Raw genomic sequence first — 16,909 nt, forward strand, 5'->3', positions numbered from 1 at the left:
ACCCCTGAGGGCAGCAGAAGGGATCATGCCCCATTAGGACATCTGACCCCCCACTCTGAACCCCACAGATGAAGGCTCCTGGGCCCCTCCCTGCTCCAGAGGAAACCTCAGCAGGGAAATGGTGCTGATGTGCGGTACTTCTCAGAGCACCTGGTCTAGCAATTCCGCAGGGCCTCGCTGGCCCTGGTGAGTGAGGCAAGAAGGGACTGAAGATGCAGATATCTGGAGGAGGTAATGCAAGAGCCATTTCAGCTGTTTTCCCACTCTCCTCTGAAAAAAAAAAAAAAAAAAAAAAAAAAAAAAAAAAAAAAAAAAAAAAAAAAAAGGGGAACCAGTAGTTGCGGATGCTCAGCCCCCACAAGCTTCTCGCCTCCCTACTCCTTTCAAAACCTGAAACAAAGCACTGGTGCATGAAAAAATGGAGGAAGAACTTTCTGGAGCCCTGCCCTGCATCCACACTGCACCTCAGGCTTTTCACATTTGGTAAGAGAGCTCTTTCCCAGGACCCCAAAACACAGCAATTGGATCACCAGGGTGGGGAAAGCCATCTTCAGCACCAAACCAGCAGCACCCTGTGCTGTGGCCGCAGCCTCTGCCAGGATGCTCGTGGCTGCAGGTGGGATGGGCTGGTCCCCATGCAGCTGGGGGAGTTCTGAGATCAGTTGCTGTTTCACAAGATGAGACCCTGCCAGAAACCTGCCAAGCTGGAGATGCCACCTCCAACACCAGGTGGATATGGGATGTCAGGTTGAGCCAGGCACCCTATACCACCCAGACAATAGGCTCCAGCTTACACACATGTACCCACCTAGAGGCACTCCAAGACCACAGCTGCTGGCACCCAAAGGCACTCTCCCTAAGCCCCAGCCCAAGCAGCTGCAGATAAAGGGATCAGAGGCAGAGCTGGCGCTGAGCTCTAAAGCCCCCAATCCTGTTAGTGCTTGACCAGCACTGAGCTGAGATGGCCACTGAGGTGGCATCACTGCCTCAGAGCAGAAGGCAACACCCTCTGGACTACCCAGAGCCCCACTGCTTCCCCAGGACCACCCTGCCAGGGGATGAGACTCCTTTGCAGTGGGGTACCAGGGTGGGGGCTGACTCACTCCCATGTTGGTGAGCCAGGGGACCATGCCTGGGGACACAGCAGCTCAACAAGGGATGATGGGACCTGTGGGATCCATGTGGGACTGGACACAGAGGATGCTGCACAGCACCCGTACCCTGGGGAGGAAGCCACACCTCTGCGCTCCTCCGCCTCAACATCCGGGTTAGGGCTTTAACTCCTTCCATGACAAAAACCTCCACGTTTTCCACACTGCCTCCTCCCATGTCCCTGTCTCCACCGTCCTCCAGAAAGCAGTCGCTATGCACAGGGAGCAGAGGTAGCCAGTGCCATGCCAAGAGGACAGCAGCTCCCAGGCCCCTGAGACAGCATTGCACCCCTTGGATTATAGAGAAACCCTAATTCTGGAAAAAAACACCCTCTATTTTCAATTTCCCACTCCAAAGCTTTCCAAATTTCCCTTCTGGGAAAGGCGACGGATAAAAACCCAGCAGATCTGCGAGGATGCTCGAGAGCTCAAGGAGTTAAATCTGAGTTTCCTTTTAAAGAGAAAGGGGTGGACACGGTGTCCCACTGCAGCTGGCAGGCTGTCCCCAAGCGCCACTAGATGGAGCCTGCAGCACGGCTCTTTGTCCCCTCACAGAGGGGCAGGGGCACAGCAGTCCATCCCAACACCTTCCCAGCTGGGCTCCAGCACCCAGCCCCTGCTGTCTGGGGCAGTGTCACCAACGTGACCCATGGACACAGCACCATTCCCAGCCCTGGGGTTGGGAAGCCAAGCAGTCACATGCATCACAGCAGCACCAGAACATCATCAGGAAAGAAGGCACATCCCAGCCCCAATTTTCACAGGTCCTACTGCCAAGCTCAGTGCCCAGCCCACCTACCCCTGTGCTGAGCCCATCGGTGGGTGTGGGTGAGACGCCATCTCCGCTCTCCTGGCCCCGAGCGCTGAGCTGGGGGGACATGGTGGGCGACTCGTCGATGTAGGGCATGGTTTCCGAGCCTTCTGGCAGTGCTTTGGGCTCCTCGTTGCCCTCGGCATCGTAATCTTCTGCACCATAGTTGAAATCTGCCAGAAGAAAAGATGGCGGTGAGCATCCAGGAAGGAGATGGGCGATGTGGGGATAGGGACACCAAGCATTCCTGGTCTCCGTCTCACCCCTCAGGGGCTCACAACCCCGCTCCCAACCCTCGAGGCCACGCAGGGACAAGGACACCCGCTCCACACAGCTGCCACTGCCCACCTGCCGACCAGCAGCTCTTTTCCCTACATTTACATAATTCATGCTGCCGGGAAGCCGCAGGCCGCGTCTGTGTGGGGGCAGCTGCTCCTCCAGACAGCCCGGCCCTGCGCCAGCAGCCCTGCCCTCAGCGCCGGCGAGCAATGGAAGCAGGCTGGCATCCAATCCTCCTCATCCTCACCGCATGCCGGTGAGGGGGACACGGCCACCCCGCCTGGAAGAATGGGGACAACGGCAACCTGGGGCACACGGGAGCGATGCCAACACAGCGACTTGGGATACAGCAGAAGGACTCTGCTCACCCTCACGTTGCCATCAGGCCACGCTCCCCCCTTTCCCCCACACACACATAGAGCCATTCTGGGGAGCCTCAGCCCTCGGTGGGAGCTCAGAATGGCCAAGCAGCAGTGCGAGGCCTGGGGGCTGCAGGGAGGGCCCAGGGCGCAGCGGGGGCCGGGGTACAGCCGAACCGGTTCCCATGGCAACGGCAGCACTCGGCGGGAAGAGGCGGCTGCAGCAGCCCCGAGATGCTGACAAAGGGGAGGGGGAAGGGAGCCCGGCTGCGGCACAGGAACCCCCCAAGTACCTTGCAAAGAGGATGAGGACCTCACCCCGAGCCCTTGCGGTGTTCCCATGGCTGAGACCCCCGCTCAGAAGGGCGCTGGGCTGCATCCATCCCAAGCCAAACCCTGCACTGTTGTCGCTTCACCGCCCCACAGCCTCAACTGGGGAGTCCCCCGGCTCCCGCCAGCGTTGCTTGTCCCATTAATATTGCATTCAGCTCAATATTTAAAGTGGATAAATCTTTAAATCGAAGAGCACAGGGCCAGGAGCCGTGCAGTGCTGGCAGGGAGGGACCAGAACTGTCCTATATCCCAGAGCAGGACAGGGAATCCAGCACAGGACATCCTCATTTTGCCAGGGTAGGGCAGACCAGCCATTCTCAGATCTCTCTTTATTAGCAATTAGCTGCTAACGAGCAACCTCTAGAGGCCTGACACCACCCACCTCACACCACCCACCCTGTGGAAGCCCAAAGCCCCTCACACAGACCCTTCACTGGCTAGGGTCTAACGAGGGGAGCTGGGAGAGGGCAAAGCTTAAGGTTCCCCCTTGAAAATCTTCAACCCCATGCTCCTGTTGGCCAAGCTCTGTAGCTTCAGACTGAAGCACAACACCCCAGCCCTGAGCCCACCCCATCCCAACACCCAGAAATGGTGACATGGGTACAGCTAAGGCTATGCCAGCCTTGCCAAAGCCATCGCCTCTATACCAGGGCCACAGCAGCAGCCGGCAGCAGCAGGAGCCCACGCTGAGCCCAGCAGCAGAGCTGGGACCTGGCCACCTCCCCACCCCACTGCCAGCCTTGGGAGCAGCTCGGGTAACGAGGAACACCGTTTTAATGAGGCAGCTGGGGACCTTGCCAACTGCCTCCGGCAGTGGAGGTAGTGACAAAGGCACAGAGGCACAGAAGGGGAAGGGATCAGTCCATGGAGACGCAGGAATGGCCCCAGACCTCAAGCACCCATTGCTTGCCTCCAGCCTGAGCAGATTTCAGCCCCAGGTCTGACCTGGAGACAAGCTGTAGTGTCCAAAGAAACATGAAAGGAGAGGGACCCTTGGCAGAGTCCTGTACCCACTCAGGAGCCCAGAACACACGGAGGGGAGGGTGCCTGGGCACCCAGGGGACACCGCCAGTTCTGTGTCTCCATGTGCGCCAGGACTGCAGGACGCCAGGAGGTGTCTTTGGCAGCATCCCAACCTTTTCACAGGCTCTCTGAAGTAATCCCCCCATGTCCATAGAGCACAAGTGGCTCCATCAGTGAACTCACTATGAGGACAGATGGACACAAGTCAGGATGTGCTGCAAGCAGGGATCCAAAGGGACGTGCCATCACTCGGTGCACAGATCAGCGCCTAATGCTACCATGGGAAAGAGACCTTGCCCATGCGTAAGGGACACTGAAGGCCTATCCTCTTCACAGCCCTGCCTGCAGAGCCCAGCAAGCCCAAATCACACTGCTCCCTCCTCCTCATGCAGCTGCATTGCCCCTGCAGCCTGTTCTTGTGCCCATGCCAAACCCAGAGCTATTTTTGCTCCAGCAGCAGTGGAAACCCTCCTGCTCCACCCAAGATGTGGGGACAGAGGAATCAGAACCCACTCTACAGCCCCCTCACCCAAATCAGCCATGGCCTGGGCTCCCTCAGCTGTGCTGCAGCTCCTAGCCCCCACTACCCCAGGCTTGTGCCTGAGGGACACTGGCACCATTGGGGTCCCACAGCCACGGTGGGGTCAGAAATACGTCCCCACATGGAAAATCACATCTCAGCTCTGCCATCCAAGCTGATGCAGCTTGAAATGATGCTCAAGAATGAGCATGGCCAAGGGCGGCCACTGGCTCCTCCCAACATGGGCAGGTGACAGCACTGTCACAGCAGCAGTGTGGCATTTCCTTTGCTTTCCCAGATGGGCACATACCACATCCAAGGCTCCGCACACCTCAACGCTCACCTGCCCTATCCCATTCCCACAGTTCAACATCCTTATGGTGGGGGAGAACGTACTTTGCCATTCCCAGATTGCAAGGTTTGGGAAAATGCCACATTTTTACTGGGTTAAAATTCACCATGACAACAGGGATGCGTGAGCTGGCCTCAGACCTGCCTCCACAGGCCTCCTCGACACAAACAGCATCTCCTCCTCACCCACGCTGCATCCTCCCAGCCAGCACATCATCCCAGGATGCTCACAAGCCCAAGTGCTGAGCGCTCACTGCTCCCAAGTGCTACCATCCCTGGGCATCCTGATAGTCCCTGGTACCGTGGGCTCTGCAGGGAGGCAGCTGCAGGGAAGCTGGGTCTGGAGGACTGCACAAGCTGACACAGAGGGATGCTTTTGACTGCAAGGGTCTGCCTTGGGGGATTTGGGATGGAAAACTTTGGGGGACTCAGCCCCATGCATTGTACCCCGTGATCAACCCCAGCTCTGGGTTCTTGCCACACTGAATTGCAAATTCAAATGTGCAATTACCCCTGAACCCCATCCTGCCTCCCCACCCAAACCTGCACCACAAGAGCCACGCTCCATGCTCAGCCACTTCCTAGCTAATATCCACAGATTTCATACCCCCAAAACCACACAGCAGTGTATGCAGGTTCAGTGCTCCCCAGAAGGAATGGCAGAGACCCAAGCCCCCCCTCTCTCAGCTCTATCCCATGCTTCTGGGATGCTGATGCCTGCACTGGGTGTCTCAGGACTGGCTTATTGCCACACCAGATCCTGGCTGCCCATCCATGGGGCCAGGAAGGATTCACAGCCCCAGTGCTGCTGCAGGGGACTCCCTGCTGCCAGCCTTTAGGTTTCACTACCACAGGACTGCGTTTCCACCGCATCCTTCTGCTAAAATCACTGCTGGGGGAGAGGAGACAACCCAAAGCCACTGAGAGACAGTGACTGAAGCAGCACCCCTATCCCCAGGCCCCCATGGGCACTGTCACACTGCTCCTGCATCAGTGACCTGCACCACACCAGTAGCACTGCCACCCCTTGCAATGGACACAGGTCCCCACTTCCAACCCCGGAGTGCCCCACAGGGACACGAGGGATGCTCAGGGGTGGGGGAGCCCAGCCGCCACCGGCATCACCTGCCCCCTGCCCGCCCTCAGCTCAGCATCACCAGCGCAGCATCCATCCATCACCCAACAGATAGTGGGGGTACCCGGCCCCCCGAGCCCTCCCGCCCCCCCTCCCCCTCCCCCCGCCCCGAGCACGTACTGCTGTAGAGGGTGTCGATCCAGGACAGTCGCGGCAGGCCGCGGTGGCTCAGCGGCTCCATGCTCTGCTTTCAGCCCCGCCAGCCGGCTCTCATCTCACAACAAAGGCAGCGAGGGGGAGGCGGGGGGCTGCAGGCCCAGGCGGGGGCTGGCTGGGAGCAGGGCGATACCGCCTGCCCGGCCGCGCAGCGGTTCTTCTTCTGCCAGGGGAGCCCAGGGAAGGAGGTGCTGGCTGGCGATGGCAGTGCGTCCCGCCTCCCGCCTCTGCCTCGCCGGGGGGAGCCGAGCCCTGCGTCCCCCGCACGCAGCCACGCCAGCTCCCCGCGGTGTCTGGGGAGGCGAGGTGGGGATGGTGGCTTTATGGGCACAGGGGTGCGAGACTCCATGCAGAGCCTCAGGCAACCCCGAAGCCAATAGGGGGACACGGGAACACCCACCTCTGCCCCAACCTCAATCTCCTCCCCATGCTCCTGGGATGCCCCAGTCCCAGCCAAACCTCACCAGCTGAAGGATGCCCAGCTCCCAGACCCCTGCTGGTATCTCTCCCCAGGAGAAGTCAGCACCTAGGGAGCCTCCCCCGCTACCCCCAGAAAGGGCTGACGCAGCTTGGAATGGGCAGGCAGGGGTTAAACTGCCCTCCCCATCTGCGTATAGCCAAAGGAAATACAAAGTGCCAGAGTCATCAACCCCAATATGTCAGCACACCAGCCAAGCGTTCAGCCTGCCCTCCTCCTGCCCGCACCCGCACCACTGCCCCGGTCCTGCTGGTACGGCAGCATCCCAAGCCACTGTCCTCACCCACATCCTGCCGTGCATGGGGATGGGCTCAGCCCAGGTGATGGGGACAGCTGGGAGCTGTGCAGGAAGGACGATGCTGTGCGGGACATGTGGGGAAGGCACAACACCAGGGTGTGAGGTGCCAGGACATGGGAGGCATTGGCAATCACACCTGGAAAACTCAACGTGGGGGAATACTGCCACTGCCCGGTTACAGCTCCCAGGGATGCTACAGCCCTCAGAGGTGGTGGATGCATTTTGGGGAGCACAGTTTGGCACAGCCAAAAGGACACGGTGCCGCCCAGGCGCAGCCTTACATCCCCAGAGGGCCGCATCCAGCCTCCACGGGCTGAGTCACCACATGCTGAGTCAGTGTTGAAGGTGCTGCCATTTCCCAGCCCTCATGCTTCTGGATATCTGGGGACCCCTGCACTCCGGCACTGCTTGGTGCCACAGCTCCCCTCCCCGAGCCATTGGCACATATGGTGCCCAGGGGAGGCAGTGGGGTGACACACTGCCCCACACAATGAGTGCATCCACTGCTCTCCTATCCCCAGCAGCTCTCATCTGAATGACTGCAAGGCACAACCAGCCCTGATGCAAAGCCACTTCCGTCCTCTCAACTCCTGTGCTTGGGCAGCACTCTCTGAGCCCATGCAGCATAAGCCAGGGATGAGGATAGGGACGGAGGAGGTGGAGGAGGAGGAGGTGGCAGCAGCTGCTCGGGCTGCAGCAGGGAGCAGGCATGCATGCATAGGCACAGCAGAAACAGGCCCCCACAATGGCGAGGTACAGGGCTGAGCACACATATCCTCCACAAGAGAGGAAGATGCTGAGTGCAGGAGCAGCAGCACCACTGTGGGAGTGCAGCACCAGCATAGCCCTGCACAGAATAGGGGCAGGCAGCTCTCAGCATCTCCTGTGCAGCTGATTGTCTGTGCACAGTATGCCTACATCACTCCCCTTGTTATCAGCACGAGGGTGAGGAACTGAGGGAATCTCTCCAAAGTGCAAACACCCCACAAATAGCCAGCAGTGACAACAGCAAGTGATTCAGCCAAGATACGCTCAGGAAGGGTGCGAAGAGCACAGCCCAACTTTGCTCCATGGAGGTAGGAGCCATTTGGAGCCAGGTGGAAACATCCCGTGGATTTGGAGTGAAGAAATGCTCAGTATGCACCAAGATGCCCAAGGCGGTACCATCCCCATGCCACCACTGACAGCTTCATGCAGCAAACACATATCCTGTGGGCCAACCACCTGTGCCAGACACCTGTGCTTTATTTTGGTTACTCCACCCCATTTGCCTTTGCAAACAAACAAACACCCAAATAAAAACAAACAAACACAATCCTACTCCTGCACGTGGAGCACACCCAGCTCCCAGTAGCAGTGCCACGGAATGGACACCCAGCAGCTGGTGGCTCCCACAGTGGAAACCACACACTCCAACACACCTCAACAGCCTCTGCCCATGGCTCTGGGCACAACAGCTCGTGGAACTGGGTGCATTCTTACGACAGAGCCCAGGCCTGCTGCCCCCACGCTGCAGCCCCGTGCCCTGCTGGGTTTCTCACCACCTGCCTGGCATCTGCTGGCCGCAGCCGGGCAGCCCACGCACTGCTATTTCTGGGCTCTTGCACAAGAGGATGCTCTGACCACAGCCACGCGGCCCTGAAGTGCTGGGGATGGGCAGTGAGGGGAAAGAGAGGGGAAGAAGGAATCAGTGGAGAACACGCAGCCAAAAGCAGGACGAGAGGGGCTGGAGGAGCCCCAGCACCAACCTGGGTGGCTGCAGAGGAAAAGGAAGAGATGGTGGTCGGCAAGTCGGGAAGAAATCATCTGCCCCGAGCACAAAGGTCTCCATCTGCCAGAGCTCTGCTCCATCCCAAAGCTCGCTGCTGTGGCTCAGTGCAAGGCAGACCGGCCCAGCCCCAGGCCAGGCTCTGCTCCTGAAACACATCCAAGGGAGCCGAGAGGCGTCGCTGCTGCTCATCTACATATGCAAATCCTCCTGCTTAGCAAACACTGATAAAGAGAGGAGGGATGGAAGAGCCAAGACTATTTTAAGATGTTTTTTAGAGGCGAGGAGTGCACCCCAACACAGCACCACGTCCAGAGGCTGCTGCTCCTGTGGACATTGTCACAAGGTCTGCAAGGGGAACCCGGAGATGCTGGGGGTAAATGTACCATTTTTCCTGGACAGATGCATGTTGTAGCCCTTAGCTAACCTGGGCACCCTGTTCTGACCCAAGGGAACACATCCCCCAAAAGCAAAAAATGGGAAAATGAGTTTTCCTGCAGCTGGTGGAGGGGGAATCTCACCATCAAAGACCTCACTGCACAGAAGTGTCCTTCCAGCCAAAAAACAAGAAAAAAAAAAAAAAAAAAAAAGAAAAGAAAAACAGATTTCACGGCCCTGGTAGGACTTACAATGCAAATGTATTCAGGCCCCCTAGGGCACTTCTTTACAGTTTTCATTAATGGTGCCAACCTGCCCCAGTGTCACCTCCCCAGACCCCCCTCCCCATCCCCACACAGCTCGGTGCTTGGAAAAGCACCCCGTCCTGCACCTCCCAGCACAGTGCTGGGCCCCACAGCAGATGGGGACGGTTCAAAGGTCCCAGGCAGGGCTCGCACACACACATGCTGGGGTTTTGTTCCCTCCCAAGAAGATAAAATTAAACACTGCCACTCTGCATGTCCTTCCCAGACCAGAAGAGGAACTCGCAGTGTGCTCAAACCCAAACAAACACTCTTTCAACAGTGGAAGACACTATGAAGTTAACATTAAAAAATAAGAGGACACAGATGTCGTGGCCAGGCTCGGGGCCACCCACACACCTACAGCTTCAGCTCCTGCCTGAAGCCCCTCCTTGCTGTAAAGGGAAGGAAACGGATGTACAGAGATCTACAAAGTGACAGCAAAACATTTCAGTTTCCATCACCTCTGCTCCGCTCCGGACAAAAAGAGATGCATGGAGACAAACCTCGGACTGCATGCTGTTTTCTGTTCTCTTTTCTGCTGGGGCTCTTGGGATCTCACCCCCTCAGCTTCACTGGGGCTGTGCTCATTATTCCTGTGCCATGGGGACCCCACTGCTGCCCCTAGGACTCGGGTCACACTTCCCAAGGTCACAGCAAACGTGGGGTGATTGCATTCACGGAAGAGACCACGAGATGTGATTCCAGCTAATGGAGGGCAGGGGATTTCACTCACAGCATCCTGCTGTGCTGTATCAGACACCAAACATTCTGCCCTCATCCTGCTGGGCTGCAGTGTGTCCACAAGAAAAGTTCACGCAGCAAAGCAGCTTCACACCAAGCAGGCCTCTTCCTAAACTTCCCAGCAATGAAACCGAGCACGGAGGTGCTCTTCCTCTGATTGCAACCCAAGCACTGAGCTCAGGGCGTCCCCCCAACATGCATCCCCCCTGTGCCCTTCTCAGTCCCCAGCACAGGGACAGGTGATGGCCAGATGAAGGGAATGCCAGCCCTTTGCACACTTCCTTTCAGCCATCTGCTCGCTGACGCTCCGATGGGGTCGGTCCTGAGAGAACTGGCAAGGGCGTTATCTCCAATGCCAGCATCACATATCTGGCTGTCACATGCCCTCCTCTCGTGCAATAGCTGCAGACGGAGGCATCTTGTAGATATCCTCGCTTTAAATCAGATTAATCACAAGCTACTTAACGGAAACCACTGTGTTCCCCATGGTAATTCCCATAAAGGCGATACCCAGCGCTGCTGCATTACGTTACCGTGAGCTCAGCCGCCTACAGAAGGAGAGCCCAAAACTTCATGAAAATACTGGGGGACCCCAAACCAGACAGCAGGCACCAAATTACCAACAACATCACAGCCCAGCTGGCAAGCAGCACTGCAACCAGGAATTGGTAGCTACAGCTGAACAATAAAGAGAAGTGAGAAGAAAAGGCAAGAGCAATAAATGAGCCGCACGTAACTAAAAGGGGGATCCAGTCATCAGCCACACGCTGCTTATTGTACGCTCAGACTCTGCTGTGAAATGTCAGCACACACTGAGCCCCTTATAATGCACAACAAAGCAGTGCTGATGCCAAGGGATTGCATGGGACGTGCTGGGAAGAGCCCACCACTGTCACCATCACCATCACCCACACAGCCCCCAGCTCTGGGAGCCGATTGTTTGGGCTCAGTTTGTTTGGGGCAGGGAACAAATCAACCCCAACAGACTGAGCAAGAGCAAAACTACTGCAAGTCAGTTGCAGAGTCAGCGACGTAAGTGCCATCTCCTGGCTGTCAGGGCTGTGTCTGAATCGGGATAAAAGCACACGGGATGATGCAATAACAACTTCCAGGCCGCTGGAAGTAGGACAATGTGACAGTGCTGGCTGCTTGCGCCCTCAGTGCCACGAAGCATGCAGCAGCTTGCAAAATAATGTGTCCTCAGGATGCCTGGACACCTCACACATCTGCCTTAGAGGCTGCAGGACTTCACAGCCCTGAGCTAAGGCACCTGGAGAAAGTGGCTTTTGTGCAGCATCCGAAGGCCTGGAGGTGGCTGCTGTGCTGGTGGCACTTCCAAGAAGTGGCTGCATGGGATCGGCCCAAGGATGGGGCCTTGGCATGGGATGCCCTTGAGAGCAGGACAGCACGAGGCTGGGGGTGACGTTAACTGAGGCACGAGTGGCTCCTGGCGGTGTGGTGGGGACCTCCTGGGGAGACTTTCAGATCCGCTGCCGTGCCGTGACCACGTGCAGGGAGGGCACAGGGTGGGGGGACAGGAGCACGACGTCCTCGGATTTGGCACGTGAGGGTGGCCCGGGAGGACAGCACGAGAAACCCCCTGGCCGTGCGAACAGGGACAGCCCGGTGAGGAGCCGGCGCGGGGGCCGCGGGGCAGCACGACCCCTCTGCCGTACCGGAGGGGCCAACCCCGCTGTCGGGCACCGACCCGCAGGGCCGTTGTCCCCCGCCACCCACCTGCCGAGGAAGCGTCCTCCGCTCCGGAGCTGCCGTCGCTGCCTCCCTCCGGAGAACTGCCGCGGGGGGCGGCGGGGGGCGGGCGGCGGCGGGGCGGGGCCGGGGGGCGCGGGGGGGCGCGGGCCAGGGCCGCCTCCAGGTACAGCACCTTGAAGCGCTCCTCGGCCAGAGCCCGCTGCAGGCGCCGCAGGTGCCGGCGGCATCGCTCCAGCTCCCGCTCCATGGCCCGCACCGAGCCCAGCTCCATGCGGGGCGCCGGTTCCCCTGGGAATTCCTCCTGCCAATGTCGGGCAAAGTCCGCCCGAGCCGCCGCCGTCGCCTCCTCGCCTGCCATCCCCGGGCTTCCCCGCCGCCTTCCTCCTCCTCCTCCTCCTCCTCCTCCTCCTCCTTCCGCCCCCCACCACCGCCGCGGGCCCTGACGTCGGCTCCCGCCCGGCCCCTCCGGCCCGCCCCCGGCCGCTCCTCCTCGGCACGGCCCCGACGGGGCGGGGGCACCGCTACCACCTCCCTCCGGCACCTCCCGGCCCGACTCTCTGCAGCCGGATCTCGGCGTTCATTCCTGGAACACGGGAGGAAGCCACCCCCAGGTTAAAGAAACCTCTCTGAGGTAGAGGTGCCAGCATAACACTCTTGTACCAGCAGCCTTTCCTGCTCGAGGTGCAACCTGGGGTCTCCCAAGGAGCTCCTGACGTGTTAGGAGGATGCTGAGAGGGTCGTGTACCTGCAGCTGGTCTGAGCCCTTCCTGGTGAGGGTCCACCTTGGAGCTGCTGGCATGTGCCAGGAGGATGCTGAGTGCTGAGATGAGGCGGTGCCTGCTGCCAGCAGCATCAGAGCAGCGAACCAAGTGGCTCAAACCATCCCACGCACTGCAAGGAGCTGCTTCTCAGCCAGCAAGAAGTGAGCCTCAGTGGCACTGAGTAGTGGAAGCTGCCCTATCCCAGCGCACGTGCCAGGCTTATGGCTATCAGCATCCCCAGGTTGGTGGTGCTCTGATGATAACACCTGGCACGATGGCACTCTGATAGTGACACCTGGCTTCTTATCAGTGACAGTGACACCTGGCTTGGTGCGCAGTGCTTTGCTCCCCACGCCTCACACAGGAATGGTGTTTCCCTTTCACCAGAGGAGGGAAGTGTAGGTGACTCAGGGTGGTGATTCACAGCCTGTGTCCCTTGTTGCCACCTGGCTGTGGCCCAGCAGGAAGAAAGCACCCTATTCATTTACGTATGATCCCAGGAAGTGTCGCAACAGCCAACTCCTCCATCCCCAGAGTGGCTGCTCCTGTCCCCACGGCGGTTGCTCCCATGGGGAGGGTTTTGGGGCTCCTCTTGGCACAGCCTCCCCTTGGGGATGGTGGGGCAGAGACTCCCAAAATACCCATTTTGGGAGTTGGGGCCAGTGACAGAAGTGACACTGGAGCCCAGGTGAGGACAGTGCCCAATAATGCCCTGTTCCATTCTGGAAAGACAGCCCATCCCCAGTGCTGAGACCCTCTCAGGAGGTGGAGGGGAGAAGGAGGGGGTGTTGTGAGCGACTGATTTATGTGTGGCGACAGATAATTACAGCCCTTCCATCACCTGTCATGCAGACGGCCCAGCAGAGCTTTACATTGCATTTCTGGCTGCCCATCCCAACCCATAAATCTCCCCAATGCAAAGCGATAAATCAGGGGGGCTGAGGGAGCAGCCCCAGGCAGGTGTCCCTCCCCACCTGCCCACCAGTAATGGGCAGGTAGGTAGGAAATGTCCAGGACGAGGTGGGGACACCTGGCGGGCTGTGCTAATTACAGGCAGCAGGTGGCATCCGACGAGCTGTGATTTATGATCTGGTCCTTCCGAGAGCTGGGGCTGAGTCCCTGCAGGGCTGGGGCCAGCAAAGCTTCATGGCTATTCCTGGGGCTCTGGGTGGGATGAGGGTACGACAGGAGCCATGGGTACATCTATGTGCTCAGCCCTGTGTCGGCTCAACTTCCTGCACCAACAAAGCATCCCCATGGCATCACAGAGTAGCATTTCCTTAAGACTATGGCATGAAATCACCCCCCAGAAAATTAAATTGCTTTTTGTTCCTGAGCTGGGCCTGTAGCTTGCAGGGACTGGGGGACCAGAAGGCCACCGGGAGAACAAGAGGGTCATGGTGAGCACAGGTGGGTGCTCAGAGCTATTTGCAAGCTTCATTTCTCTTTGAAGTCCCACTGCCTCATCCTCCCCACTCCCCCAGGCCCTGGCTCCTGATTTATGGAGTTTCTGAAGCAGAGGCACCTAAATTAGCTCCCACTTCAAAGAGCCAAGAGAGGAGAAGGGCAATAGACAAATAGCCCCGCTAATTGTAGCCATTGATCAACCCCACTGCGGGATGATCAGATAAGAAGGGATGGATAAAGGGGACCATGTTCTCCCAGGGCTTGGCTTCTGCACCAGTAGCCCCAACAATTTGTCACAATGACTCTCCAGGGCCATTTTTCAAAACATTGTTACCCCGTTGTGCAGGAGGGCATTTAGCAGCTGCTCTCTAATGAAAAGGTGGGCAAAAGGGCAGGGAATGAAACTGCAAGCAGCCCGGCCCTCCTGTTGACTTCCATCCCATGGCTGGGAGACCCATGGGGAATATGGAGATTTAGGAAACAAGCTGTAGGAAACAAGGAGATCTGGGGCAAAAGGAGCCTCATCGTCTCCACCAAGAAGGGCAAATATGGGCAGACCCAGCAGTGCTCCCAGCAGCAAGAAGGCAGGAGGCAGACAGCGCTGCAGCTCCTGCCCAGTGATGTGGCACTGAGGGACGAGGGTAGTGGGCATGGTGGGGGTGGTCCGAGGCTGGACTTGGCAATCTGAGAGGTCTCTGAATGGGAGCATCCTCTGGGCAGGGCCGGCACCTGGGGGCTGGGATGGAGCCACGTGATAGCGGTGGGGTTTTTAGGGCTGGCTGCCTGACCCCAGAGCAGTGTGTGGCAGCCCTGGGGAAGGCAGGACCACAAGAGCACCTCGCCCCGTCCTGCTCACCACAGCCATGTCCCGAGCAGCTGCAGCACGGCTGGGAGAGCCTGATGGCTCAGAAGAGGAGCTGGAAGTAGGGGCAGCACCGCGAGCATGCTGCAGGCAGAAGATGTGGATTCCTAAGGGGAGGAATGCAACCGCCTGCCTGGGGGACACCGAGGAGATGAAGGTGAGGAAGAGGAGCAGGCCGGCACGCTCCAAGGCCAGGAGGATGGCAGCCAACGTGCGGGAGCGCAAGAGGATCCTGGATTACAACCAAGCCTTCAACGCCCTGCGCCTGGCCCTCAAGCACGACCTCGGAGGCAAGAGGCTCTCCAAAATCGCCACCCTCCGAAGAGCCATCCACCGCATCGCCGCTCTGTCCCTGTCCTTGCACTGCTGGCCCTGCACCCACTCTGAGTGCCGCAGGCAGGGCATGCGGGACGGCCGCCTCGTGCCCCCCAGTGCTGTGGGTTACGGCTGCTATCCTCCCGAGAGCCAACTCCAGTGCTATGAGAGCCCGCAGGAGGATCGCCCAGCAGCCAGCCCTGTGTTTTACCCCGTGGGGAGTCAGCAGAAGCACGCAAGCAACCCTCAAGCCCTCCCTCTTGCACCGCTCCCCTGGCAGCTGGGGGGGTTGCAGAGCTCTGGCTTCCAATGCTTCCCCATCCACTGAGCCACAGAGCGGGGAGGGCGAAGCGGTGCCGGGAAGGTAACAAAGAGGGGAGTGGGATGGGACTGTGTGTGAGCAGTGGGATGTGGAGCTCAGCTGAGGTGCCGTGAGCCCAGCAAAGCCTGGAAACTCAGCTGGGAAGCGTGGAGGAGGTTGCTTTGTGCTGGAGGAAGGGCCAGCTCTGCAGTTTCTTTTCTTGTGAGGTTTCTCTGCTGGAAATTGTGACCGTTATTTATTCTCTTTTGCTTGCTTTGTGAGAAAACATGACTTAAAAACCCAGCATCGGGGCAGTGGCTGTTACTGTGTGTGAGGTGGACAGATGGTGTGTGTGGATCACACTAAAGCCCCTGGCTCTGGTTCCAGCTGATGAATTAAGGGAGCAGGGGCTGGGAAAGGTTAACTCGGTTGTACTTTTAATGCTAAGCCCATTGGTGCACATATTGGTACGCAGACAGATTTGTAAGCCTGGACCAGGAGAGAAGAGAGACAGATGTCTGCCTTTGGAAAACCCGTGCTTCCTCCTGGTGACTGCAGAGTGGATCTCTGGGATGATCTGGTACCGAGCTCCTGGCTGGGACAGGGGAGGGCTCAGCCCTCAGCTCCTCTTGTGCCAACCTTCCTCCTTTAGACCCAGGGTGGGGTGGGGGAGCTGGGAAATGAGCCTGGCAGAGGAAAGCCCGTAGCAGCCAGGAGAGAGAGCTCTCTGCTCAGCAAAGGATCCTCCTCCAAGCGCTGCCGGTGTGAGACATCTTGGCTTTCATCTCCGGCAGATGTTCCCCTTTCCAGGAGGGATGCAGCCATGGCTGCTGGAGGAATCCTATGTCTCCCATCAGTATCTCCTGCTACGCGGCGTGGCTCTGCCTGTGTCCAGCGCTCATACACCGTGGTGTGAGCTCAGGAACACCGGGATCCAGAGATGTGAAAGGCAAACCAAACCCACGCCCACCCTAGCACTAATCCCTCTCCATCACAATTCTATTTTCACTTTTTACCCCACATTTTGGTGTTAAAGCAAAACGGATGGAAATAAATGTTCGGAGAGATGAGAGAACAGGAAAGACAAAACACTTGAGACCATCGAGGCTCCCTGCTTCACGGTTATAAATGCGGATCCCTTTTCTGTCCGGAGGCTGCGGGGTGTGGGGTTGCCGGTGGACAGCGGCTCTTCGGGTCCCCACGGAGTGACAGCCGGAGCGGGGCGGGCACACAGGTGGCACTCCGCGCCCGGGAATCCCCCAGCAAAGCGGGGAGGGAGAATTCGGAGACGGTGGCGAAGAGCCGCCGCTTGGTGGGCAGCCACCACCCTCCCTCCCGCCCCTCGCACCCGCTGCTGTGTCCGGGGATCCGAGCGCGGGGGGCTCCGCGGGGCGGGACGGAACCGCGCGGAGGGTGGGTGGGTGGGTGGGAGGATCCCACGGGGGGTTTCCCTCCCGCCTCGGC

General features: G+C 58.7%; 2 protein-coding genes across 3 annotated transcripts in view; one reads left to right on the forward strand and one right to left on the reverse strand.

Moving 5' to 3' along the window:
• Positions 1–11,882, reverse strand: part of ABR (ABR activator of RhoGEF and GTPase) — a 29,872-nt gene extending 17,990 nt beyond the window's left edge. The window contains exons 1-2 of one of the 2 annotated variants that reach the window (XM_052689022.1): positions 11,824–11,882; positions 1,951–2,135 (exon numbers count right to left, since the gene is read on the reverse strand). In XM_052689022.1, coding sequence (XP_052544982.1) covers positions 1,951–2,058 — 108 coding nt within the window. In that variant the 5' untranslated portion in view covers positions 2,059–2,135; positions 11,824–11,882. Of the gene's footprint in view, positions 1–1,950; positions 2,136–6,082; positions 6,261–11,823 lie in introns of those variants that run through there. The other variant, XM_052689023.1, reaches the window with a different exon arrangement.
• Positions 11,883–14,799: 2,917 nt separating this feature from the next.
• Positions 14,800–15,472, forward strand: BHLHA9 (basic helix-loop-helix family member a9). Its single transcript, XM_052688599.1, has one exon. The coding sequence runs from the start codon at positions 14,831–14,833 to the stop codon at positions 15,470–15,472; it is 642 nt and encodes a 213-aa protein (XP_052544559.1). The 5' UTR covers positions 14,800–14,830.
• The last annotated feature ends 1,437 nt before the right edge of the window (positions 15,473–16,909 follow it).

The sequence above is a fragment of the Tympanuchus pallidicinctus genome, unplaced genomic scaffold (genome assembly GCF_026119805.1).
Source record: "Tympanuchus pallidicinctus isolate F22 unplaced genomic scaffold, pur_lepc_1.0 scaffold24, whole genome shotgun sequence".
Classification (NCBI taxonomy): domain Eukaryota; kingdom Metazoa; phylum Chordata; class Aves; order Galliformes; family Phasianidae; genus Tympanuchus; species Tympanuchus pallidicinctus.

What these genes read in the sequence shown, in the direction of transcription:
- BHLHA9 (XM_052688599.1), top strand. Translation starts at nt 14,831, where the DNA reads ATGTCCCGAGCAGCTGCAGCACGGCTGGGAGAGCCTGATGGCTCAGAA.